Source organism: Lutjanus erythropterus, chromosome 22 (genome assembly GCF_056507025.1).
Source record: "Lutjanus erythropterus isolate fLutEry1 chromosome 22, fLutEry1.hap2, whole genome shotgun sequence".
Classification (NCBI taxonomy): Eukaryota; Metazoa; Chordata; class Actinopteri; order Lutjaniformes; family Lutjanidae; genus Lutjanus; species Lutjanus erythropterus.
In genome coordinates this window covers 15,108,827-15,136,661 of record NC_139338.1, presented here as the reverse complement: position 1 = coordinate 15,136,661, position 27,835 = coordinate 15,108,827, and the positions used below count along the sequence as shown (strand labels likewise).

General features: G+C 39.8%; 1 protein-coding gene across 1 annotated transcript; it reads right to left on the bottom strand.

Moving 5' to 3' along the window:
- Positions 1-875: 875 nt before the first annotated feature.
- Positions 876-27,621, bottom strand: nampt1 (nicotinamide phosphoribosyltransferase 1). Its single transcript, XM_084711223.1, has 11 exons — positions 27,467-27,621; positions 18,563-18,719; positions 14,697-14,800; positions 13,364-13,492; positions 7,528-7,686; positions 6,155-6,291; positions 2,963-3,188; positions 2,752-2,871; positions 1,969-2,109; positions 1,695-1,829; positions 876-1,521 (listed from the first exon to the last, which is right to left on the bottom strand). The coding sequence occupies exons 1-11, from the start codon at positions 27,518-27,520 to the stop codon at positions 1,408-1,410; spliced, it is 1,476 nt and encodes a 491-aa protein (XP_084567349.1). The 5' UTR covers positions 27,521-27,621; the 3' UTR covers positions 876-1,407.
- Positions 27,622-27,835: the final 214 nt, after the last annotated feature.

Genomic DNA, 27,835 nt, shown 5'->3' with positions numbered 1-27,835 from the left:
AGTGTTCATGATCCAAGTAGAAGCAATATATTAGCTGATCAATGTTATTGGTGCACCGTTATATACCATAATCATCGTTTTCTTCCTTCACGTAAAAGACAAAGCTAAGTAGATTCAGACATGTAGTTTTTTCTTAACAGTTCTGTACACAATACACGGGGCACGGTCATTGGTGTGGATGTGGCTTCGTATTTCTGTTTCTATCGTCATCTTTCTCACGTTGACGCGCCGTGGTGTTCACTCCCGCACGCAGCTGCCAGGGAAAAACCCTACAATCATCTGACTGGCTTCTGTGTCTAGCTGGAAAAGTCTGCAGACACACAGACAGTCCCTCCAGGAAGTTGTGATCGCAACAATTAACGCAAATTCAACCAAGTTCTGCACAACCTTGGAATTTTGTCCAATCACCACAAACTTTGTACGCCTCAATGAACTAATTTAATGCATTGTTATTTATTATTTTTTTTGCATTTTGTCACGGGTACTGAATACAACATGAGGTTTGTCATGGTAAGTAATATTTATCAATGCAATGCAACGTGCACTTTCAGAGTTTCTACCTTTGTGCTTTCTGTTTTGAGTTTGAACTCCAAAAAGATTTAGCTTCTTTGTGAAATACTCCCCTGGTGCACGTTTTCGTTCATGGTTAGGTTACTTAGAGCACTCAGAACAGTGTGATTTTATTCTCACTGGACTGGATTTATTCTTACTCGCCTTTGTTTTTTCATGAATTCTAGCAAAAATGCGAAACAACAAAAAAAAAAAATTCACTCCCACAAAAAACACCATAATGTGCATCATGATTTTTTTAAAAATGCTGCGGTGAAATCAAGCATTTTTGGCTGCAACAATCCAAATATCTAAAATAGCCTGCAAAACCCTGGAGGGACTGCATAGTCTAACAGTCAATCAATCAATCACATTCTCATGTTGCAACGTATTGAGCCTATCAGTGCAATGTGGCAAGCAGCAGCACATGGAAGTGAACACACAGTTTGTCGTCATAATCGCAACTTCTCTTACTTTCCGTCATCTTGCCGCTTACTGCACTTCTCACTCATTTTCCTCTCCTTCTCTTTTTTTCTCCCTTTAAACTCATGGGGTGTTTGCCATTCATCAGAGGTGTGGGAGCTTCCAAATTCTCCACTCAGTTGAAGAACCAACTTGAGGGTGAATTTCTGTGAATTTTAAGGGAGTTTTCAGGTTTTTTGTGTTTTTTTTTTTTAAGGAACATTTCAGGGGGATTCTCAGGCTTTGGGAGTGGGATCTATTAGCAGTGCACGCTACCTCCGTTTTCTGAGGTGACGTCGGAGGCCAAAAGGTGAAGGGTTAAAGAGGGGGAGCGGGATGTTTTCGGTGGGGGGGGGTGGTTAGGGTGAAGGGTGAGGGGGTTCAGTAGTGCTGCGTTCAGTGCAGCAGCTCATTAAGCTCACTCTCTTTGAGCTTTGCATTGTCTCTGACTTCGTCAAATGTGTATGTCTTCACAATCTTCCCGTTCTGAAAGACAGTGTGCAGCAGGTCCTGGAGGCGAAGAGAACAACAAGATGGAAGGAGGGTAGAGTAAGGAAATGGGAATACAGAGGGAGGGGCAGAGAAAAAGAGGAAGAAAAATGGGGAAAAGGGCAGGTCAGTGTTGTTGGAATTAATTCCTTTGCATTTATGTCTCCATGTGCTGTTGTGGGCAGTAAACTCACCACGCCATACTCCTCCAGGTCACCCTTGCCCTCCTCCAGGGTGACAAAGTCTCCGCTCTGTGTCCGGTGCAGAGACAGACGACCTTTCTTTGACCTCTTGTTGGGATCTGCCACCGGGTCCTTGAACACATTCACCTTTTGCCACCACACAGAAAAACAAACTGTTACATTACTCACAATGTAATTACTCTGTAATAAGTCTTACTAAAACATCAGGCTGTTACAATACGGTCTCTGAAACACAACGACTCCATTTAAATGTACAGCGACTCACCCCCAGTCCATTAGTGACCACGTAGCTGCATTTGAAGGAGCAGTTGAGCAGATCTCTGGTCAGTTTCTGCAGCAGAGCCCCTCCAGACCCGAAGGCAATGTTCTCAATGGACCACCTGTGTTCCTTCATACCCTCCACAATCTGTGGACAAACACACACACACATTAAAAAAAAAAAAAAAAAAAAAACTCCCACTGGTCCAACATTATGTAATTCCATATATACGTAGATAACGTGACTGTCCAATGAAAACCATTCTCTACAAATTATATGACTCTGATCTTTGGTTTTTAATAAACTCTTCTATCTCCACCTCAAAAGTCTCAAAAGACAAGTTGAAGAATGAGTGAGGGTTAAACACTGGTGAGCATGTAGGGATGGTTAAGTTCGTGCTTGTCACAGACCCCCGCCTGTGGGACAGCATTTGTGGACTTATAGCGTGGGTTTTAAAAACCATAGAGAAGGTCCATATTTTGCTCTTTATCACTATTTTACCTCTGTTTTGGTGCAGCTGACACTTCTCCTTCCTCTAAAAAAACAAAACAAACAAACCCCTGATGCATCTGAATATTAATTTGGATGTTGATTACCATGGCAACGATAGAAGCTTTGAAACATTCGGGTCAGCCCTATTAAAAACCCTTTGCATTATCTAAAATAACTGACTGTCACAAAGCATTTATTTTCACAGCACGGTGGGAATTCTTACTGCAAGCTGCTGGGGAGCATCCTACTGTTACAATAGTGTTGTTTGCATCAATAAACAGCATGTTTCCACCATACCTCTTGCAGTGTGTTGATATCAACTCCATCTCCTTGTATAACTCTGATGTATGGAGGCAGAACCTTAAAACCTTTAGAGTTCTCCTCTGGAATAAACTTTTTACCCAGGATCTCCAAAACCTGAGAAAGGAGAGATGACAGAGAGGGGGAAGTTAGTGTCCTGGCTTCTTTTAAGATCCTAGTTGCAAGGAAAGCTCGTGACCACACACACCTTCAAAACCGTATCTAGAGGGTTTCCTGAGTCTGGTCGGACAACCAGCGGGGCATCTGCACTGCGCGTCTCTATCAGCCCCCGCAGGTCCTCTCCCCAGATCTTCTCACAGGCGTTGTAGATGTCGTAGCTGTCGCTGACTATGGACACGGGCACGCTGGGAAACTGCTTGACGATGTGCTCGAAGGCGTCTTTTTCATGGTCCTTCCCCCATGCTGTGATGGTACTGCAGAGAGAATGGCAGAGAAATTATCACTTTATGTGCTACAAGAACAATTTCTCTTCCCATGTGGGTGACCAAAATTCTTACTACTAACACAATGTGGACAACCTAAAGAAAAAAGTATATTTCCATACACACATATGACCAAGACGTTGATCCAAAAAGGTTGACGTTTTGGTTACAACAACCTCAAGACATATCAATCCATAAAGTAACACAGTGCTTACAGCCTACAATTGCATAGTAAGGCTCAGACCAATCAAAATAATGAAATATTTAAGCAGAAAAGGGGCAGGACCAGCTCTTAACAATCACACTAAACAGCAAGAGGCTGAAGAAGCCTATCTGTATGTAAAACCCCTTGTCTTTCCTTCAGTAATCCAACTTCTCACAATTCTTTCAAAACAGAGAAAGGGAAATGAGTGAGTGGCTCAACAGAAATAAACTGGATAGGTGGGGAAAAAACAGAAGTACAACAAAACAACAAAGACAGTTAAAAACACTGCACAAAGCTAGAACTTTAGTTATCTCTTTGACAGAAAGACTATGGGAGCAAAAGAGAAACTGAACAAGAGGAAAAACAAAGGTTAAAAGGTAAAAAATGTTGCCACAAAATTAAGAGCAGAGCAGTCACGAGACATTCATCAAATAATGCCACAGATCATCCAGAAGAGGGCAGTGTTCTCCAGCTTTTATAGCCTTGCATGAAACCAGAGTTTGTTTAAAGGTTATAGTTGGTCTGTTGTGGCAACATTAGACAGCAGATGTTTTCCTGTTTAATTCCAGGACATGTTGTTTTTAATTGCAATTCTTTGATAGGTAGTTTGTTGACTGGTTAGAAGGAAAATGGCAATAATAACAACTGTGGTCTCATGGGCCTCAAATTAACTTTTTTCCCTCAGTGTCCCACAGCTGTCCCAAATTCTACTTTAAATTGTCCCAAACAAACAACCTCTGTCTCTGGAAATGTACATACATTCACTCTGAACCTATCTCATAGTGAACACTTAGTTAGATTTTAAACACCATGACAGAGTGTATGTGTGTGTGACGTAGCATAGAGCTTGTGCAACCTCATAGTTTTCAAATTGTAAAGCGCAACAATTAAAATGATATTGGTTATCCATTAGTCACTATTAAGAATTGAACAAATAAAAAATGTATTAAAGGATAATTAATTGTCTGGCAAACATATCTGTTAAATACAGACACTTCGACTTAAAATAAGAAAGATGAAAAAAAAAAAAAAAAAAAAAAAAAAAAACAACAAAAAATTGCATTTTGTATCTCATTAATCATTAATCAATTATTAGTGTATTCGACTTTTGCAATCCTGTTGTATTTTCCCTGATGCATAAACATTATGATTTCAATTGTATTTTCTCCTCTGTCCCAGGCACATCATATTTTTTTGCAACCCAGGTGTTATTTTTACTGTCTCCAGGACAATGGGACATCTTTAATTTTGTGTTATGGTTGGACTATGAATGAGAAAATGCAAGTCCCACATACAGATGCACCACATGTTGGCACAGTGTTTAATCTTTTTGGTATCTACAAAAATAAAACTCAAGCAAACTACAAATCTGGCTATGAAGGCAGTTTCTGAGATAAAGACTCGTGCCACCCCCTCAATACAATGAAGGCACCTGGAAATTTGGCTCCTTGTTACTTTGGAAATACAATCTATGAAAGAATTGTGAAACTTGTTCAGTGTGCACACAGAGTAAACCTGAGCTACTTGGCAGTCCATCAAGATTTAAAAAAACAAAGAGAGATGTTTGAACAAACACAACAACCTTGTTCTGAATAGTATTTCTGATTCAGTAGCAGATTTGATCAGTAGTAGTCCATGAAAGTTTCTGTGCTCCTATTTTGTTAAAATCTTTTTCTTCACAGGTCGTTTTTGCTACGTTTAAAGTGTACAGTAATTAGAGGGGGACACTCAAAGTTTTGCTCTGAAGGTGACACACCTCTGCTCTAAAACACCCACCCATCCCTTTCCTTTTTATATCAAAGTGGAATTTCACCAAGACTCCTCCCTCTGAGGTAGGAACCAAACAGGAGGGGGCCATTACATAACAGTTACCATGACAACCACTGCCACCATCCCACAATGCACTGGTGCGGGGAAGAAGGGTGCGCTGGAGCAGCAGTAACTGCCCTGGTGGCAAGGAAGAAGTGACTGTATGTGCATGAGAGCGAAACAGAAATGGATCAGTGCCAAAAAACAACAGCAGAGACGTGAAGGACGTGTGTGCGTCAGGGCAGCAGCCAATCAAAACCTTCACCTCCCAGCCAATCAGAGTCCCATTTACAAGATGGACCAGATAATTAGTGTGAGGGTGACCATCAGGGGAGCAGATTAACACCAACCGCAGCCAAATGATGAGTGAATTATCACTCTGGCTGATAATTTTGTGCTGTTGGCAGGTAACCAGCTAACTGTTGTTTCACACAAGTTTTTCTGTTTTGAAAATCAATTTGTCTTGTGGGTGAAAAAGTTTGCTTGCAGACCTGGCTCTCAGCCAAAATGTGGACTATCTCACCAAAGGCAGCACTGGAGATGAATAGCGACGTGCCCACTGTGCCCCTGTGCTTTCTGGGAATATGTGAATACGCAGCTTATGCTGGTAATTAACATTGTGTGCAGGAATTCAGCAGCCTCCAGGGGCCGAATGTTATGCTTAAAAGGTTTCCGAGGACCTTGCTCATCCCTTAAAGGGAGCGTTGAACATGTTGGCAGACACCCATCATAACTTTAAGGTCTTACTGTTGTAATCATTAAGGTGGGTGGTGGACTACTGCCCTACATTACAATAGAAACAGTGCCACAAAACCCCGCAGAAAAGCCAGGAAACACTAAGAAATGTAGGCTAAACAGAGAGATATCCTGTTTCTAAGCAGGCACAAAGCTTCAATAAACAACTCTGAAAGAATAAAACGCTGAGAAAAGTGTACGTGTGTACCTGTGCTCTGCAGCAGGCACTGAGAAGCCTGGCACAGGGTCCTTGGTGCCATAGTACTTCTTAATGACTCCGATGCCAGCGACCGTGTCCGTGCCCTTGAAGTTGACCAGATGGGCGGAGGCCCCGATGCCCGCAGTCTGCAAATAGGGGGAGGAGAAGGTTTATGGGAGGTAAAGGGCAAAGACATCCTGTTATAAAACAAATCTCCAATACAACTTTGTTCTAATTCAGCTTTTTATTTCTGCATTTTTTCACTTTACACGAGGCTCGCCATAGTAGTAGGTGTTACTGCTGTTACACGGTGTTCAAGCATACACTGATAGCTATACTTGCCCACCGCCCCCACCATCTAAGCGTGTTATATCAATACAGACACTGAGAATGTATGCTCTGAATTGTAGCAGCAGAGTCGCAGCACAGTTGCAGCAGTCTGATTTCAGAGATAACACTGTAATTACAGCGTGATATGAGGTTGCTTTACAACTGGCAATGGTTGTACAGATTGTCCCAGTATCACAACAGTCACAGGCATAAAAGGGAGTATTCTGTTGTTCAGTATATTGTATTAGCTGGTGCTTATGCATCAAAACTGAGCCTAACTTGATCAAGCTAGCCTTGACAACAAGCTAATATTACAACTGCCATGTTCTTAAGGTTAGAGTTACTCTACAGCTTGTCTGTTGACATCAGCTACCGTTGCTTGGGTCAGTGTAGGGGATGTTTGATAGAACTGCCAATGCAAAACTTAATAATGAACCAACCTCTAAGCATTCATTTTGTTCAAAGGGGAAGATCTAAAGCACTAACATCAAAGATCAGAGTAAGCCCTCAGATCTTCTCTTTTTTTTTTGTATATTAACCAGTGGGGAAACTTCCTCACCGTGGGATCCCTTTCACACCTTATTTTAAAGCCTGATAAAGCACACAGATCACGGGTTTGTTTTAAGCGACATTCAAAATAATTGCTATTTACAGTCTACTTGTTGGCTTTTTCCAGAGCTTTCATTCATGACACACCATGTGATGCGGTCAAAAGCTCGAGGGAAAGCTAGTAATTGAACCTTGAGATGAGAATTTATTTTGTTTTCAAGCATTTGTCAATTGGCTTAAAAATGAATGGGTAGTATGGGTGAGCATACAACATAGGGATATTTAATATTGCAGTATCACGGTTAAAAAATGTTTTAATACCGTACTGTGGCTACCGCAATTTTACATGGCTTATTATTTAATAAAGGACATTTTTTCAAGTTGCCATTTTTCTTTGTTTTTTGTTTTTGTGGATGTATTATTGCCTTGAGTTTTTGATATTGTTAAATCCCTAGTATAGTGAAGTATAGTATAGTGTTGTAGTATAATTAAATATACAGTACCTCTTGTGAGGAGACACCCCTGTAGCCAAAGTCATGCAGTTTGTACTCCAGTCCCTCCAGGTTCCCAGAGGTCTCCAGGAGGTACTTGGCAAGGATCTTCTTCTGCTCTCTGGAGTTGGTTGCCACAGTGATGGGGTACCAGATCTGAACCAGGATGGTCTGATGAAGGGAAGAAAGGAGGACAGTTCAGTTCAGTCCACTTCCCTGGATCTTTATTACCATTTTAGGGTGTCAAATACTCACTTTTTCTAATTTCCCACCTGCACCTATGATCGAAAACACCTCTCAGCTCTTAGAAAAAAAAATCCACATGTGAGCAAATAGCAAAGTTGCAGGTTTTTTTGCAGCAGTGAACAGACTAGCGGATGTCATGTGCAACCATTCTGCTTTCCCAGAATTCAACTGGTACTTAAACCCCAAACTAACAAGCTCAGGGGGCTCAAAGAGGGCTGCTTATTCACACAGGACAAACTCTGGGAAAAATACATTCCTCGATGCCTCATGTCAACTCTGGAACAGAGTCACTCATTTCAATATGAAAACAAGTGGCTTATCTGTACCCACCACCACCTGGGAAACTTTATGAATACACACTTTCTATCAACATAAATGTACAGCACGTGTGTTTGAAAGTCTGCCTGTCTATGCTTCTGTACATAAATCCATTTCTAGGCAAATACATAATGTGCCTTAATATGAAAAAGTGTCTCATTTTCATGACTTACAAAAATCATGTGAAAGTAGTGTCAAAATCATGCTAAAGTAGATTCAAAAGCATGTGAAAGTATCGTAAAAATCACATGAAAGCAGAGCCAAAAGTAGAGTCAATATAGTGTCAAAGTAGAGTCAATATCATGTGAAGTAGTGTCAAAATAATGTGAAAACAGTGTCACACTCCTGTCCAAGTAGAGTCGAAATTGGGAAAGCTGAGTAAAGCACACACTCACGAAAGTTGTCAAGATATAATCAAGGTGGATTATGTGTTAAATTCTAACCATTAAATCACCTGGAAAGAGAAATCAATCTAATGTGATGACCACTGAGTCAAACTCGAACATGAAGCTGATATTATTATGTAATTATTACACGCTGTTTGCAGCATTTCATGACTTACATGAAGCTGTGTGTGTGTAAATAAGAATGACAGCTAAGCACATGTGCGTCACACCTCATTAGTCACAGATAAAGACAGTGAGCGTGACAAAAATATTAAAAAACACCAGGATGTACAGCTGTCTCCCCTCCCACACCAGTGATGAGGGATTGTTAGGAAACAAATCTCAACTCTGAACTTTCGCTTCTGATTTGTGACCCGACTTTGCCTTCTAATACTACGCAGTGTGTCTTGTCAGCCTACAACCCTCAGCACAGAGTCACATGCCTCGTTAGACTAATCATAATCTAAACCATAATATGTTCTCATGTGACTGCCAGAGCAAGGCAGATGTCCACGCACATGCACACAGGTCATGTGCCCTCAACCTTATCTGAATGTTGACCTTTTCTTTAAGTATCATTATATAATATGAAATATAACACTACAATACAAGTATAATAATTTGATGCAGTTCTTTTTTCTCCAGAGGTCCGTTTACTTATCATGACCTGAAATTATAAAAACGTCAAACTGTGCATGTGTGTTCAATCAAATATCCTCCCAGAGTTAAGATGATTGTGACATTTACACAAAGTTAAATACAGCATGTAATGATCGTGTGACAGTTTTGTCAGGGATAATGTCCCTTAATGGGGCAGCGGTATGGTAAAAACAACACTCAGGAGGAATGTTTGCCCACACACTCAGGCACACACAAACACATGCGCGTGCCAACATAACTTCTCGGTCAACGTCCCAGAACAAAATGGCGGGAGATAAGGAAAGCGAGAGGGTGGTGAGAATGAGGAAGGTAGAGAAAACTACAAGCAAAACAAGCAAGAAGGACGTGGTTTTTTTTGCTGGTGTGTTGATTTCTGTCTAAGTACAAAGAGAGCAATGATAAAAATAAATAAAATTATGTGTATGTGTGCCAATAAAACTGATTCTCATAAAAAAAAAAAAGAGAACATGATGTGACAGAGAGAAGAAAATGATGGACAGGAAAAGAAGACAGGAGAGAAAGAGTGAAGGGGAGACCGAGAACAAGACCAAGGACATCAGGGTGAATGCTGTGGCTAATTTTACATCAGCCATGAAGAATGACTCTGTGTGTGTGTGCATGTGTGTGTGTGTTCATGAATGTATTTATATCAGCTGTAGAGACTAAGTGTGTTGTATCCAAATTTATCAGGACAGAGTGCGTGTTGTGACTGTGCTCTTGGCTGTGGGTGACCTCTGTCCAAACACTCCTTCCTTTAAATGGTATAATTTGTCATTAGAGTTGAGTATATGTGCATCAAGTTACAGATCCCATTTTCTTTTGCTTAAAATTATGACTTTTATGGGCGAAGTTGAGGTGGAGGCAAAAAAAAAAACACATTAGTTAACACTAGCTCACATTAGTTCACAGTGGGAGCAGACTGGCTCAACTGTACATGCTCGCTTGGATGGATGGACCATGTTTCTTCCCTACTGCCATAGGGTTGGGAAACTGGATGAATAAATCACTGATTTATTAGAGTCCATTGCCAATTGCATTTTTTGGGGTGGGGCAATTTTTGTAATTGCAGTGAGAGGTGTTCTGCAGTGCACAACCACTGAGCCAAAGGACAAGTGACAGGCCTGTAGAGCCCGGATATTTTCACATCTAACTCTGTGAGTTAAACATTTATTTTGACCAAACCAGAGTTGGAGATTGTTATAACAGTGGGAAGACTAGACAGGACGGTTTTGATTTAGTTTCCGTTTGTTTAAAGAGTTTAAACGAAGTGTGTTTTACAGAGTTAAAAAGCCAGGTACAACTTGTCTGAGTTTGGAAAAAGAGAGAAAAGTGAATTCAGAAGCCGATAAGTTGTGTATTCTTATGTTTAACAAGGAAAAAAGGCGTGAGAATATTTCCTTTCTTGACATTTTGTCAGGTCATTTTGGGTTTTTTTTTTGCACTCATCTCCCAGCTTTCATTTTATTGCTTGTAACCACAGGTGTCTTTTATGCTTTGTTCTTTACTGGGATCACCATTAGCTTCTACAAAATGGTCACTAGTCTTCCCAGAAGATAGAACATAGATAGATAAAACATAACAGAACCAAAAACAAAACTGTTATTTTTTAGTGACTTTTTGAAGGAATATCTGTCATTGAAATTTGTTTTTTGACTGGCAGTGCAGCTGGCATACAATAAAACTTCAATTTTGAGCCATTACTGCTTTTATTCTGGCACCAAGTACACAGCAAGATGACATTTTCATTTGGTTATATGGTCCATTACTCTGAGGTGATTTGTCTTTGGTTCCAGTTTTTCCTTTGTTTTGCCTCCAGCAACAACACTATGACGTAATCATGACGTTCGAACTAAAAGGGTCTATAGATCAAAATTTAGTCAACATTTAGGAAATATTGGGCTTGCAAAACCGACTTCAGAAAAAACATTAACGTCTACCCAATCAAACACAGATTTGTACTTAAAAATGTGTCTGCGTAACTTTGACAAATGCCCCTTTGTCCAGCTGGTCAAAAGCGTCCTTTCTTCATCAGTGGATAGAAACAAATTATGCAAGTTATTTCTGTTTAATCAGATTGAAAGAAGTCTCTGCGTGAGTAATCTGTGGCAGAAGTCAAACATGGTATTTATAAAAGGAACTGGCATTGAGAAAGAGAGGCAGAGGGGAGCGTAAGTCAAAGAGAGCAGTCAGAGAGAGGGAGGGACTGATAAGAGTGAAGATACTGCTCACGGTAAATGAATTTAGTTCTGCCGAGTCATTGTGGACAGTCTGTTCATGCAGCATTAAGTTCATGAGATCTTCGTCATCTCAGGGAGGACACACAGAGCGCATTAGCTCAACATCATAAACGTGGCACTGAGGACGCAGCAGTAAACACATCAGAGTGTGCTCCGTCAGCTCACAAAAACCTGTTTTACTTCTGCTGGAACTTTTGTCACAAAAAACATACAGATACGGTTTGTGAACTTACGTTCAACGATGTCACCTGATTACTCGACACAAAATCTACCATATAAAAATGACGATTAAAAGAGTGGTTTGATATTTTGGAAAATATGCTCACCGGCTTTCTGCTGAAATAAACAAAAAATGGCTTGCACACTACAGGGCTCGAATGTCCACTTTTTAAATACACCAAAGTAGTAACGTTTCAGGCAACACCGCTCCTCATTTCTCTTTTTTGTTTTATTTCACTATTTGCTCACTTTCGCTTCAGCACCTGTCCTTTGGTTCAGATGAACATTCATACTCCTGCATTACCTGCCAAAACAGATATTTACCGGATTCTCATGGCTGATACCAATAAGATAACTGATCATTTCACTTTTTTGTTTTTTAAAAAGAAGTTCATATAACCTGTAGTTTATGCACGCCCGAGGGTTAGAGTTAAGGTTAGGTTTTGGCCAGGCAGAATTTGTTACCTTTGGACAGAACTAGGGAGCTGTTTCTTCCTGTTTCCAGGCTTTATGCTATGCTAAGCTAAGCTCTATTTAATGCACAGACACTAAAGTGGTGACAATTCTCATTTAATTCTTGGCAAGAGAGTGAATAAGCATATTTCCCAAAATATCTAACTATTCCTTACTAGCAACTAGGTAGAAACGGTTACCTTGAAATGCCTTGGAAATAAATATAAGAGCTTTAAGGAACAATTCATCCATTTCACAGCCCACAAACATGATTAACAGTTCTTATCTGATGTTTGTGTCGAAAACATCAGAACAGGACTACAACACCAGTCATGTTATTACCAACAACAAAGGAGCAACTGTATTTAAAATAATCCTTGACGGATGAACCCGACGGCCCTTACACTCCGACACAGTCTTAAACGAAATTTAAATGCAAAGTGAATAAAGCTGACAAACATTCTTTAAACTGTTGAGAATAATTTCAAAGATGTGATGCCTCAAGGAACAGAACGTCGTTCAGGGCAAGAGGTTGATTTAGGACTTAAAATGTTTTGTCAACCACAAAAACGCCAAAACAAGGATTTTTCTAGTGCTTGACTCTCTGTTCTTGCACTTTTCAGCCAGCCTGTGAATGACTTCGCCGCATCTTTGAGCTTTGATTAAGCAATAAGCCCTGACACAACTGTAATTCAGTGAGATATAAGGAGAGATAAGAGGTGTCGTCGGGCAGGCTGCCAAGCTAAATAGTTTATTGCCTTTATGAAACTGTTAACTCTACACTCTAATTAAAAGGGCATGGATGTCACTAATATACCTTTATTTCATCTTTAATCAATAATCAAATAAAGCTAACCATTAAATCCTACTGATATGCCTAGCGATGTAGTTTTCACAGCAATAAGAGCAGCACATTATCATTTAAACTGTTATATGAGGGCACAGGGTGAGACATTTAAATGGCTTTTAATTTGCTAATCCAGAGCCGAAGATGGTGGCTCTTACATTTGCCACAATGCTACAAACAACACCTGTTATGAACTTTTATTCCAAAAAAGCTGGGATGCTGTGCAAATCCTTTTTGACATATATCCAATTGAATACAATACAAAGACAAGATATTAGCAACTCAGTTGAATATAGGTTGAAAAGTATGTTTTTATTTATTTTTTACACAGCGTCCCAACTTTTTTTGAACTGGGGTTTCTAGTTAAAACCCTCCCTGCCTGCCTGACATGCTTTAACTGAACAATACACTTGGGTCATGTCAGGATACACAGGAATCGACCCCGCTTTCCTAACCCCAGAGGACAAACAAAACAAACATACCTCCACCCAGTTGGTGAGCCAGTAGCATTCAGGGTCTGTGCTCTCCACTGTGAACAAAACGTTGCCCCGGGGAATGACGCTCCCCTCTGGTACTGCCTTGATTTCAATAGGCAGGTGTCCATTGTATTTCTGTAAGCACATACACAGACATACAAATATCTCACTCTGAGTCAAATTTACACTGTGGAAGTTTTATGACCTGAAAAAGAAGATGAAAGTGACACACATTTTGGAGGCAGTACAGTTTCTGGTGAGATTTGACTTTCAGACAGATGCTTCACACCTGGGTGTAACGTGGAAAGGCGGTGAGATTATGCAAAATACATGCAGGCAGAATTTCTGCATTTTAAACTTGATCTGAAGCAGGTTTTTCCATGTACGTTTTACACGTCAGACTCGAAAGGTGTGCATTGGATGAAAGATAGTGAACCTACAAATAGCAGATCATAGTCTATGATATGATATATACCACTGCCAAAAGTGAACATTTGTATGCTAGATGTGTGTCTTTTGTGTGCTGGCTTGTATCAACATTATCAACATAAAAAAAGGAGTGACTTCCAAAAAAAAAATGCCGCCAGATTGAGACCTGATTAAACAGAACATGATGAAAAGAAAACTGACTGTAAATGAGGGTTTATCAACATTTCATCACACTCGAGAATATACTTGTCAGTGTAGTGCGCTGTGCTCTCTCCAAGGTGCTGAAACAGTAACTCTCGATCACAGCAAACATTATGTGCATGTTTTCCTGGATATATAAATCGCCCGTGATTCATTTGTAGTTTAGAAAAACGCGTTTTTATTGTTGCTTGTTCGCTGTGCTGACATTAACAAGTAAACGCAACGTTTCTTATGTATATGCCTTAGCCTACTCACATGTGTGTAAACTGACCTGGATATGAAGTGTTCATAGTGAAAAATAACATCAGTGACAAGACAGAGCCCCTCTTCTCCATCTATAGTTTATATTTCACTCACATTGTTTATTGACCTGGATTTGAAACGTCAAGATTGTAAGCTTGCTCTATACACGTTTTCTGTCTATCAGAAACACACTCTATCTCCTTAAGTGTGTGTGTACATGCCTGTGATAATAGACACACCAGCATCAGAATGTTTTATGTGAAAACAAAGTGCACTGGCATCTGTGTATATGTACACCTGCATACCTGCTGCAGTCCTTCCACTTTTTTTTTTTCAATAACCCCGTTCCTTGAAAACAGTCTCTGGAAGCCTCATGAAACTTACAAATGTGCATAAAAATAGTTTTGTACAACTGCAAAGTATCACCTAGAAAATGGGTTTTCTGGGTACTTCAGCACTCTCTTACCTCCAAAATGTAATTCCACCCTTTCTCATTGAAAACATCATCCTGGAAGTGTTCTCTGTATACCTCCTTCGCCTCCTGGATCTTCTCTGGAGTCACTACCTTTCCTGGAAAGGGGGAGGGGGAGGGGGAGGAGGGGAAGGGAAGGGAGGGGGGGAAAAAAAGAAGCACAAGGAAGTACAATAAGAGATGTTAGAGAGACACACACTGATAAAGAGAAAGCACTGGAATGCTACTCTACTGTCCACTGTCGTAATTCAGTTAGAAGCATCCCGTGCACACTGACAAGGCGTCTTTGTTCACACACACACACACATACACACACACACACCAACCACTTCCTTGGTCTCAAGTCAAGTTTTGGACCTGAAAAACTGTTGTACACAACAACAGGAACAGATCTGTAGAAATGCAAGAGGATACCTTGATATTTCACAACTTAAAATGAAACTTAGGGAAATATGCTCACCACTTTTTTGCAATAAGTTAAGAAGATTGATATCACTCTCATGTCTGTATGGCTGTATATTACATATTACAGCCATAGAGGACTAAATAAACCAGGAAATGTTCAGATTTAAGAAGCTTACATCAGAGAATTATGCCATTTTATTTTAAGAGTTCATGAAGCAAACTAGGCCTGCAACTAAAGATTATTTTCATCATTGATTAATCTTTTGATTATTTTCTTGATTATTCAATTAGTTGTTTGGATTATCAAATATCAGAAAATGGTGAGAAACGGTGATCAGTGTTTCCCAAAGCCTAAGGTGACGTCCTCAAATGTCTTGTTTTAGTCACAACCCAAAGATATTCATTCAGGATACTCTCCCAGTTGTCCTCACTTCATTTATTTTGTGTACATTTAAGCCTGGCCTGCAGTTTATGCTGCAAAAAAGTGTCAACTTAATGCTCCCAAAGTACAGAACCATGTCAGTTGACAGCAGCAATTTGTTTTGTTTTTTCTCACTTCCCATGCAACTAATGTTTTTATGCTCAAAGTTCACATTTGAGCAGTGGGCTTCAAATTTGTTATTTTCAACAGAATTCAAACAAGCAGTAATTGAGCTGCTCTTGCCAGATCTCACTGAACTTGCACGTAGCTGTGTTAGATGTACGCAACTTTTACAGAAACAATTTTAACATATTACTTCTAAAAGAAGTGTGGTGTGGTGATTATTGGGCCTGTAGAAACCTTTGTAACTCCTCGTAAAACCACAGCAAACTGCTTTTATACTTGTGTCATTGTTTATACTGTGTTTTCTGTGTAATTTAAACAAACAGGATATACCACATTAATTACTGAGCTTTAGAGGTCCTAGTATGCAGATTTTGTACCTTTGGACAGAGCCAGGCTAGCTGTCCCCCCCTGTTTCCAGTATTTCTGTTAACTAAGCTAAATTAAGCTAACTGGCAGCTTCATATTTACCACATAGACATGGGAGTGGTAATAATTTTCTCATCTAAATTTTTCCTAGAAACCATCCCTTTGGCTTGATTTGTTTTCTTTAACACTTTGGTGAAAAAGCTTTTAAATCACGTTTCCAAAATATCATTAATATCGCTCACTAAAAAGCTAAACCACTTCTTTGTTTTCACTGAAATACTTTTGTGGAGAAGGAAAAACTATAAAAAGTGTTGCCCTTTAACATAAGACTATCCAGTTAAAACTCCTAATGGTGAAGTTCCTGTTATACGTTCCTTAATATGGTGGTTTGGATTTTGCTTTCATTTTCACTTTGACTCTTGTTGCTGAACCACACCGTCAATGAAAGTACAGTTCGAGAGGATTAAAATGTCACTCTGTGACTCAGTCTATAAGAATCATGATGATGCATACTTTTGGTTTTGTTAGTTGGGGGATCAGGGATGCATCTCTAATGGCTGACCTAATCGCTGAGCTCGGGGGGACGCTCTGCGCAGACAGCTGGCCTTTCTCCCTCAGATGGTGAAAGAGCAGCTGTGCTTTTGTCTTCCCTCTCTCTGTTCTCCGTGGCTCTCTGTCTCCCCCGCACCTCTGCTAACCGCACCATGAAATCCTCTTAAGAGACAGGAGGGAGATGCATTCTTTCCCTTGATTCCTTCTCCTTCTGTCCCTCTCATGTCCCTCAGGATTGCAGTAACTAACGTAACATCCACCTTTACAAACTTGAGTTAATTAAGAGCACGGAACATACAGTATTGTGTGCATTAAACTTTGCCTTACTCTTTTCTTCTTAACCTGTTGGCTTTGTGCTATGCTCCATACACTCTAATCAACATGAAGCACGCTGTAACCTTGTTGTTTTTTTTAAATAAGTAAAAAGGACTGTTGCTGTGGGCCACAATAGCAAGCAACTGCCCTGCCGAAGTGTCCTTGGGCAATATACTGAATCTTGAGTAGCTCCAGGCATGTCGTTCTGCAGCTGACCCTGCACTACTCTGACCTTGTCCTGGAGACAGAAAAGAGATAAAATGCTCCCACAGGGACCAATAACGCATCACAAAAGGCTTTTGGGATGTGCCCTGATTGCACACTGGACAACAGTAGAACAGTTTGCTGGGCAGCTCCAAGTGAGTGAGGGTGAAAAGTTGACATGCACTGTTGACTTAAACAAATGAAAGTCAAAAGAAGTCTATGCCTGGGTTGTTTAATCCAAGTATAAGAATGTTACCCTTATTTAATTTGTTAAGTTGACTGGAAACTCTTTTGTATATATACACAAGCATCCTGGACAATCATTAATAGAGGTGGTGACTTCATCAGGCCAAACCTGCTGAGTCATTCAGTTTGTCAACTCTGTGAAGTTCCTACTGGGTTAGAAGTGTGCACCTCAGTGTCTCACTCAAAGGAACTTTTATCCATTTGGTTACACAATGCAAAACAGGGGCCCTTTTAGAGATGCATGATTCAAATGTAAATGTAAATAACCTGTAAATAAACACAGACGATGCATTTTCACCTCCTCCCACTGTAGAAAATGAAGTCTCAGATATCTCTCAGATACAAGTGCTGCCATCTTGCACTGGTGACGTCATTTGGTCATTCTAAACGGTAGTGATAAGGGTTGGAGCTGCAGTACTGTGTTCCTGCCCATCACCCCCAGGGCACAGTTGTCAATCATTGCATGAAACCCCCTTTTTATAGCATCAAAAAACTAATTAAAACCAAACCCACCAAGCTAACACATGAACATACATCAGCCTGATAAGAACTACTTAAAATGACATAAACCCTCTTTGGAAAATAATTATTTGACATTTATTTTGATGTTTTCATTTGGCCCATGTCCTCTTTGTTAACATACAGGGGGCAGGATTGGCGTATGACAATAAGACTGTCCCAAAACTGGCTTGCTCATCACCACTTCCCTACTGCCCTGACGCCAACCTCCAACTGTCTCCAGATGTCCATAACTTAGATTTGTTCAGCCTCTGAGGGTTGAAACAAAGTTAGCCAGCTAGCTATACTGTGGAAGCTAAACTAAGAAAACAAATAACAACTGCACGATTGAAAGAAACACACTAACAGCGGCCGACAGGGATTAAACACCACTGCCACCAAAGGTTTCACCTAACTGGGTGGGTTTAGTAAGAAAGTAACAACATATGAAGACATAACTGCTTTTATTTTTCCTCCTACGTGTCAAAAACAGAACAAAACTCCTGTCTTATGGGAACTCTGTGGTGATACACTACCTCAAAGACAAAAGTCTTTTAAACGACAATGTTCAATGTCTGCCCAACCATAGCAAAGCTTTATGACCTATACTGCAGCCAGCAACCACGGGGTGATCAAAATGTTTTGTCTTCACTTTTGTTGTCTTTTTTATATATATATATATATATATATATATATATATATATATATGTCAATGGTTTGGACTTACCTTTTAGGTATTTGTGGAGGATGTACTGTAGACCATAGAAGACAGTTTTGTCATATTTGACTTTTCTGCTCTTGGTGGGATCTGTCCTCTTCTCACGACACTCGAAGTAGGAGTACACTTTACTCGTGTTGGGGGGGTACTGTTTGTAATGTGTTACCTGCACAGACAGAGCACAAATCCAGAACAAGAGACAACTTAGGATGGCCATTTAATAAAACATGAAAACATTACACATAAGCCAACAGTACAACCGAAGCTAATATTACACAGTCCTCACACACACACACATACACACAACACATGATATCATGAGAAGATTTATCTGGACCCACTTTTAAATGTCTAAAGCTCAGACCAAGTGAAAAGGTGCTGGCAGGAGGCCAATGCTTTAATGCCCCCAAACCCAAACTCCCACAACTTTGAGCAGCATGACTAATGAGAAAATTCATAATCATCGTTTGCTCTTACTGGACTGGTCTTTACTTCAGGGTATTAAAGGAAATGAGCTCTCTATGTCCACCAGGAGCCCCATTCATTAAGTGGTCAGGGGACTTAAAAGTGCATGTTTCATTCATGAGGTACAAATATTATACCACACTACACGAACACAAGATACACACACCGTGTTGAACCCCCACCTTCCTACACACACTGGCACATGCGCAAGATAAAATCCTGACCAGGGTTTCAAATGCTTTGTTCAGACTGCAGTCAAATCAGATTTGTTTCTGAAATCAGATCTTTGAGACAGAAAATGGTGAAAAATGTTGAGCAATGTTTCCAAAAGCCCAAGTTGATGTTGATGCACTCCAGTCAGTTTTCATCGTCTGGAAAGCTTGTTTATATTGTGTAATGGAATGCAGATCAGTGACACGTGTCAGATACCTGATGAATACTTCACATCAAAATTGGGGTCTGAACAGACTTTCTTAAGTATTCAGGCTGAACTGTACATGTAGGTTTCATCTAGGCCTTGTGAAATCCCGGTATTAAACTAGGAGTGCTATGTACCCTGGATGTTTCACAATAATTAAAAAAAAACCCTGTCTCACTTTTCACAGGAACTGACGAAACCTCCGGTAAAAATGTTGAAACACATTTAAAACCATGTAACAAACCTTACATTTCAATTGCTATACAGCAGAGAAAAATATTACTGCAAACAGCCTACACAATCTGTTTTTGGGATGCAAATGAAACAATAACACTTTCAGGCTGCAAATCTAATTTCCATGCTTGGAAATGAAGGAGTCAGAGAGTTCAGTAGCTCACTGTCAACAGACATTTCAGAGAGCTGTTCAGAGAGGTCACAACCCCAACTCTAAGGAGCCCTGCCAGTGTGGTATTATATCTGTGATGTTAGCAAACATTTCAGTCCAACAAAAGACCCATCAATCAGTCTATTGTATTCAATCAAATCATACAGTACTAAAATGTCACAATCGGGCAGAGGCATGTCAGGCTTTTCCCACTCATACACGTTCTTTATAATTCTGATACTCCATTATTATCCAGAAAAATACCACTCTCAGTGATGCGTGCATTTCTAGTGATCTTCTAATCTACTGTCAACTGACAGATAACTGAAACAACACTTAAAATCAAGACTGCACAATCAAGTAAACAGTTTGAGACATGCCCAGGCATGTTTCACACACACACACACACACACACACACACACACACACACACACACACACACACACACACACACACACACACACACACACACACACAAAATGTGTTCTGGTGACCTGAACAGAAGTGCACAGCTGAGACACCTATCTGTTCACATCTAGCGGTCAGCCTCACCCCTCGTGTTCAGATTTCATAACTGCCTTTGCAACTTTCACTAAAAGGTCAAAAGGCCCCATGCATACTTATTACATCAGTCTATCATTCATATAAGCTATCTTAGGAAACAACAAAATGTTTACTTAGGCCTGCACTGTATTATGGTATACCAGGCTATTAAGAAATCAAGATGATATGAGTTTCAATACTATCAAAAATACAAATGCTCCTCCTCTTTCTGTTGAACTGATAAAGAGATGTTCTATTGAAGTGTTCTATTGTAGTGTGCAGCTGAGGTCAGTCTCTGTACTGGTGGACAAGGCGGAGTAGCTGAGCTGAGAAACATGGCGTCTGAAGGATTAAGTTACAGGACTAAGTAGCAAAAAAGAAAAATGCTTCCGTTTAGTCTGATGATAAAAACTGAGCCAGGAAACACGGCAGGCTACTGACTAATCAGAGTAGCGTAACGTAGTTAGTGTGAAACTTTAGTTGAGCGAGTGTGAGACAGTGACCTGCAGCTGCAAGGCTGCAGCTTCTCAAGATGAAATCAAAGCTGCTGAGTGTGTGTGGTCACTATGACGATCAGACCAGCCTACATGGCGGGAATACGTTCTGCAGTACAGTTGAGTTCATTTTTTTCGTGTTTTACACAAATACAGTCATAATATGCTATGTCCTGGTTAAATGTCAGGAAAGTATGAAAAATTGTATTTAGCGCTGTTCACTTGTGACCCAATTTGCAAAGACACACACACACACACACACACACAAAAGAAAAACAAAAATAAGTTAAGCTGTAGACTGTTCTGTTTTCAATATCCATACAATATGCATCTCACATTTAAATACATTTACTACCCAAGGAGTCCAGATGTCAATCTGATAAGCTGTACTCATTCATCAATGGTAAAATACTGCAAGTCTTTCAGTGAATACTACTATATGAGAAAAACAGGTGTGGATCATTTCTTGCAAGATATGGGTCACAGGCTTGTCCTTCATAGGACTATAACCTTGAGAAACACTTCATTTCTCACCACTGTAAATACACAAAGGTTACACTGGAAGTGGCAATTACTTGCAAAAATGCTTGATCGTAATCTAGAAAAACAGGCATGACATATGAAGTGGGAATCAAACAGCTCCTCGCCCGCAGTTTGTGTGGAGGAGAGGAGATAAATGTCAATGAACTACTCAGTTTCTCTGACCCCTGTCTCTGTCCTTTCCTCTGGGCTTTTGAGGACTCAAAATAGACCAGGCCGGACCACGTGTGTGTACACATTCTCATGCCGATGTATACACACAAACACTGTTATAAAATCACAAAACCAGTAACAGAGTCTGCAAGGCATATAAGTCAGACCTCTTTATTTATCATCCAAGGATATTATTCATTTATTATCCAATATAATAGTATAATAACACCATGGCCTATCAGGTAATAAGATGGAAATCTATATTTGATCATAAATAATACAGCATGTAGCCTCTGTCAACATATATTAATGTGCGAAATCAGCCCAGTGTCTAAAAATCTTTTCATAATGTCTAAAATAAATCTGTACAATCTGTAAGGAGTTATTCATAGTAACAAAACCACAGAGAATTATCACCTGACTCTACAGTACCCCTTGGCTCTACGGAGCATTTTAGCACCTTTCAGCTCATCGTTTTGGTTTTCCAACCCACAAACTCACTGTTTTGGTTAATTTCAGTCATCTCAAGGGATAAAAAACAGCTTTGAAAGAACTCTACAGGCAACCTGTCCAGAACTGGCACACAATGTTAGCGACTAGCTGTGAACATAATGAAGAATTTGGCAGCTATAGAGCCAGATATTCTTTTCAAGAGGTGGTGAAGAACAAAACAGAGCTAAAAAGAGAGTTATTCCTAAATTTACCACAAGAAATTTATAGTTCCAGCCTCTTAAATGTAAAGATTTAATACTTTTCTTTATTGTACATATTAATAAACTGAATGTTTTTGGGTTTTGGCCTATGGATCAGACAAAACAAAACATTTGTAGAGGTCTTCTTTTTATGGGCAAAACTAACCGCCATGATTAATCATTTTTTTGTCAGATATTGGGCCTAAATTAATTGCCGCCTATATTCATAATCGATTAATAATCTGAGATAGTTTTTAAGAAAAACTCAAAATTTTGTAATTTGAGCCTCTTGAATGTGATTTTTTTTTCTGGGTTCTTTACTCCTCTATGACAGTAAACTCAATATATTTGTGTAGTGGACAAAATAAAACACTTGAGGATGCCACCTTGGGCTTTGAGAAACAGTGATCAACATTAGACCAGACAGCTTAAGTATTAATCGAGAAAAAAAAATCTGCAGATTAATCTGTAAGGAAAATAATCATTAGTTGCAGCCTTACACAACATTCACTTTTGCTGAACATGAAACTGACTCTACAGGATTAATGTTCAGTTGAATCTCTGATCTGATTGTCAATGAAATATTGCACCAACTTCCTCCTTTTGTCTGCAGTGCAGACTCTTAACTATAAAACCCTCATGGTGGTGAGGTAATTAAGAATGCAACATAGCTCCAATTACAAAGATCTACTGAACACAATGAAATATAGTCATGCACACAGCATCTGACTATAAACCTATAGAAAGTCCAGGTGAGTTCAGGAATTGTCTTTCACACAGTTTGTCATTTTAAAACAAGTAAGTTATTCCTATGTTGCCCTTTTTTGGTTAACTGCCATGACTTGAACATAAAGATAGTGATGGAAGGATTGTGGGGAGACTGAAATGTATGGACGCAGGAAATCTTCGTCTGGCCACCAGAAGGGACATTTCTCGGGTGCTGTGTCGCTTTCCAAACAGCACAACATCTCAGGCATGCAGCAGCTGTTAGTGTGTCATAATATTTAATGGGACCATTTCATTAACTAAATGTCACAGGTTCAACTCTCACCGTAGCTGCTCTGCTCTGTGAATTTTTTTTCTCCCAAAAAATCCTTCACTCCTACCTACTTAGTCACTGTAAATCTCTTTGGATTTAAGGGTCAGAAAAATTATGTAAATGTGGTCACATGCCAACAAACTTGTGTTGTGGTATTGTTTTAAAAATGCGAATGAATAATGATGCATCTCCACCCTGTAGTATGTTCAAATCTGACAGACTCTTCAGACCAACAATAAAGTCGTGCATGTGTGCGTCTTTCCACACAATAGGCATGGTCGGCTTAGGGGCAGAGCGTCCCTTTTCAATGCAAACAGACAAAACACAAAGGCATTCAGGTGCAGCTTGTTTTCATGTCCTGTGAACAAAGTGTCTGCCTCCGGTCTGTCTACGAGTCAGTCGAGTGCTTTGCTAGCAATACCCCTTCTCTCTTGACAAAGATTATTATTACACAGTCACGCATAGACAACATCCCATCAAACAAGCCGCTTTCAGTGAAACAACGCACACCTGAACACACGGTAAAATCACACATGTTGTGAGTGAAGTATAATATGAAGGAGGCCACATGCTCATATGACTGAACCTACATGACTGGCTGGTTGGCTTACTGCTCATTTTACCCTTTGTGTTATGCAACTGGCTGTTTAAAGATACAATAACAGTAACTTTAGGACTGTACGGCAACACAGGCACACCTCGCCTGGCAAAGAGGCAATATGAAATTCGATCAGCGTTAACCCAAATGTTTTGTCATTACCCTCATTGAGATGACCTTTGCTCTCATGAGTGTGCAGCTATATTGAAAGAGCAACCAAGAGCAAATGCAGCCTTCCTCTGTTCATCATTGAGCAGCTCCAAAAAGTGCCTCTTGGGAGAAATGTCTTTCTTGACGCACTATGAAAGCAGGGTTCAGCTTTAATGTTTTTCTTTTCCACTGGTTATTAAATGGCATTGCACAGTTTGCTGTAGCATACCATGAGCTCAATATCAAACTATTTGAAAATTACTCTGTGTAGGGTCTCAGATTATACAACTGTAATAAGAAAATTCTGCTAAAACTAAAATTTAAGTAATATGGGGTGGGAAAACATATTTAATTCTGTTACTGATTCCAGAAATTTCAAGTTATGCTCATATTTATCTCATATTTAACATACAGGTATATGTAGATGCTTTTCACAGTGAAAGCCTTCTGAAGAAGATGATTCAGTGTAGTCTTTCTAAAATAACCACTGGAAATGCTGAGTGCCACTCAATGGGGGCGCTTGCAATCTGATTATATTCAACACAGGTTAAAGGTTAATTTACAAATACATTCTGCAGTTTTGTACATTTAGCGATTACATCATTAGGCTACATTTGTAGCACCTTATGATTCAGAACACCATAATTACAACCAAGGTCATTAAGGATGATTACAGTTATCATCTGCAGCATTGACACTAGTGTCTACTGTATATCAGGCACCTCTAACCTAGAGTTGTTTTTTTTATTGAGAGCACGACAGTTACAGGGTGAGTTAACAGTTAAGTCCCTTTTCCTGAACCACTTCCCTTAACGTCTGCACAAGACTAATCAGCAGTGGTATTCCTGTTCAAGTAACAGCCTGTACACAATATTGATTGTTTTAAGATCAGTACCCGGAACATATGCATTTGAACTCTTGGATTTTACCTTACAGTGTTTCCTACAATGGAAAAAACTACGAACATACTGTATCTGAGTCAAGGTGAAAGTGAAAGCAAAATGCTGTTAGTCATTTCAGTGAAATAAAAACCAAAAGTGTTCCTGTGGCTGGGAAACGAAACAGCCTAACATGTATTCTCTGGATCTTAAACTAAATAAAAATCCATAAAACTACACCACAATGCCAATAAAAACAGTATTTAACCACACTAAAGTAAACAGTGATTTCCCTGCATGAATCCAAGGGCTACATAAAAAAGTTAAACCAAATCTTAACTCTGTAAGTCGTTTTCAGGGGAAAGCTACAACAATTTTCTTAAGCATGATCAGCTGCATTACATGATAAAGCTCCTGTCTTATATGCTGATATACTTCATGGGAAAAGACCTTTGACCAAAAGCTCACACACTTTCTCTCAGAGCCTGGCTGAGAATCAAAAAGAGTCCAATAATAGACACAACTTCATTAAAATATGATTTTGCAGAGTCTGTAATGCGTATATTATAAAAGCAAAGCATTTATCTCCATCTTCTACAATCCATTTTGGACTTTAAACACAATAAAACATTGTTTAAAACATATCAAAGTTATCAAAAATGCATCTTATTAAGCCAATAATTACCTAACCCCAAAAAGGAAATTAAAACAACTAACAGTAATAAATAGTAATAAATAATATCCTATAAAAACTAGTTTATCAGCACAATAGAAAAAGGCTGTCGGGTACAACCTCATTCCGCTATTAACATTTTTCCTATAATACTGTGAGAAGTTATTATTACAATACTTTTATGGATGGTTCATAAACGCTAATGTTTTAATGGAGCATTAGAGAGATACAGTATATCGGCTGCCATCATTCCAGCCCTGCACAGATACTCGCATTTGTCACACATATTCTCTTGTCCCAACATACATAGATTTTTTTTCTTATTATTTTATTACATTTACACAACATAACTGGCTGATTTACTGCAACATGAATGTAAACCAACAATGCAATATCAATATTACAATCATTACAACATTGCAATATCACCATTTCTAAAGCATCCAATAGTTTAAATTCAATTACCTGAATCTGTTTCTTGTTTAAGTTATTCTTATTGTTCTTTTTGCTTGTGATAATATCTTGCTTTTTAAAAATGTATTATTTAATGCTTTTTATTGATGTTTCTCTCTATTCTGCTATCGTCTTCGCTGCTGTAACAATGCAATATGTTATCCCAGTCTGAACCTTTCAGTTCAGGACTGCAGCTGACAATTATTTTCATTGTCGTTAAACTGTTGATTATTTTCCTCAATTAACTGATTAGTTGTTTGGTCTATAAAATGGCACAAAACTGTGAAAAAAAACCCATTGATCAGTGGTTCCCAAAACCTGTGATGCTGTCAGATGTCTTGTTTTGTATACAACCCAGATATTCAGTTTAATGTCGAACCAGAAACATTTAAGAGAGACTTTGACCTTTTTTTCTAACTGAAATGATTGACTGATGAGCAAATAGTTGATGATTAATTTAATATTCGAGTCACAATCAATTAACAGTTGCAGCTCCCCTTCAGTTTCAATCTTTGTTGGTGTCCCCAACTCGCCCTCTCCTTTACTGTCTATTTTTTTTTTTTTTTTTTTTTTGCCTCTCTGTCCCATCATCTCCATCACTGAATGCTATCACATGACTGATGTACATGGCAACTGGCCTGGCAACCGTCCCGGCAACCACTTGCTATACGTGCGATGATTATGTACATTCCTGGAAGTGCATTTGTTCTCTGGCTACATTGTTAGTTAGGAGTCGGTCTTAAACGTTACACATTTGCTATTACCTCAATGCTTAAAAGCTTGCAGTCAACTGTTAAATGGGGTTTAAAGGCCCCAAGCGTGCCAACTACATGGAAGACTTCAGACTATAACGTAGCTATGTCACACAGAGTACATACCCCACAACACCCCGCTCTTTTTAACTTTCAGTTTTGATTTCCCGAATGTGACGCATTGCCACTGGTAGTAGCTAGCCCCATGCTGGCTAACGCTACGCCTGGCTGGGCTGCTGAATGAGACTTCAGTTATGTGCCGGGCTATTCACACAGCAGCACTCGCTAGCTAGTGGCTAATATTAGCTTTTTTTTTTTATATCAATCTCCCTTCTGCGCTCCCTGTGAGCTAGCAAGCTAGCTAATTCGGTTAGCTGGATACCACTGTGACTAGCAGAGCCGGTGGGGCTCTGTCGGGCTCCCCGGTGGTTTCAGACACAAGTTAGCTAGCTCGCAAAGGGATGCTTGCTTTCTGAACTTGGTCCTGTGTCTCTGCTGCACCAGCGCCTCTCCTCCTCTCCCTCCTACCCATTCGGCCTGCTGTGAACCCGGCCACAGAGAGCAGTGTGATGGCCTTGGGACTGGTGATGAAACCACCTTGACTTTATCAATGTTCATCCATCAGCCGCTCTCTTCCACCCAGTATCCCCCCCGCCTGAGATGACCATCGGCACAGTACCTTGTATGAATCGGTCGCTAGCATTATGTTGAAGTCGGCGTCTCTGTGCTCCATCTTTCCCCCCTTAGTTGAGAGTCAATCGCAGCTGTCAGTGTGTTGTGTTGCGCGCCGTGCTGCCGGGGACTCCAGCCTGGTAGTGTAGCTGGGCAGGGGGGAAGGACGAGCGCGGAAAAACGGGCGGGGGAAGGGGCGGGACGGATTGTCGTCACCAAAATTCCGACGGCTCTCGGTTACATTCGACTCTTTTCGGCCAGCCAATCCGGTTTAAACAAGGATTGTCTATACTTACGAGGATGAACCACTTAACAATGAATGCGAACACCGAAGTGTCAATAATTTTTTTTATTTCTTTCCATCATAAAGAAACTG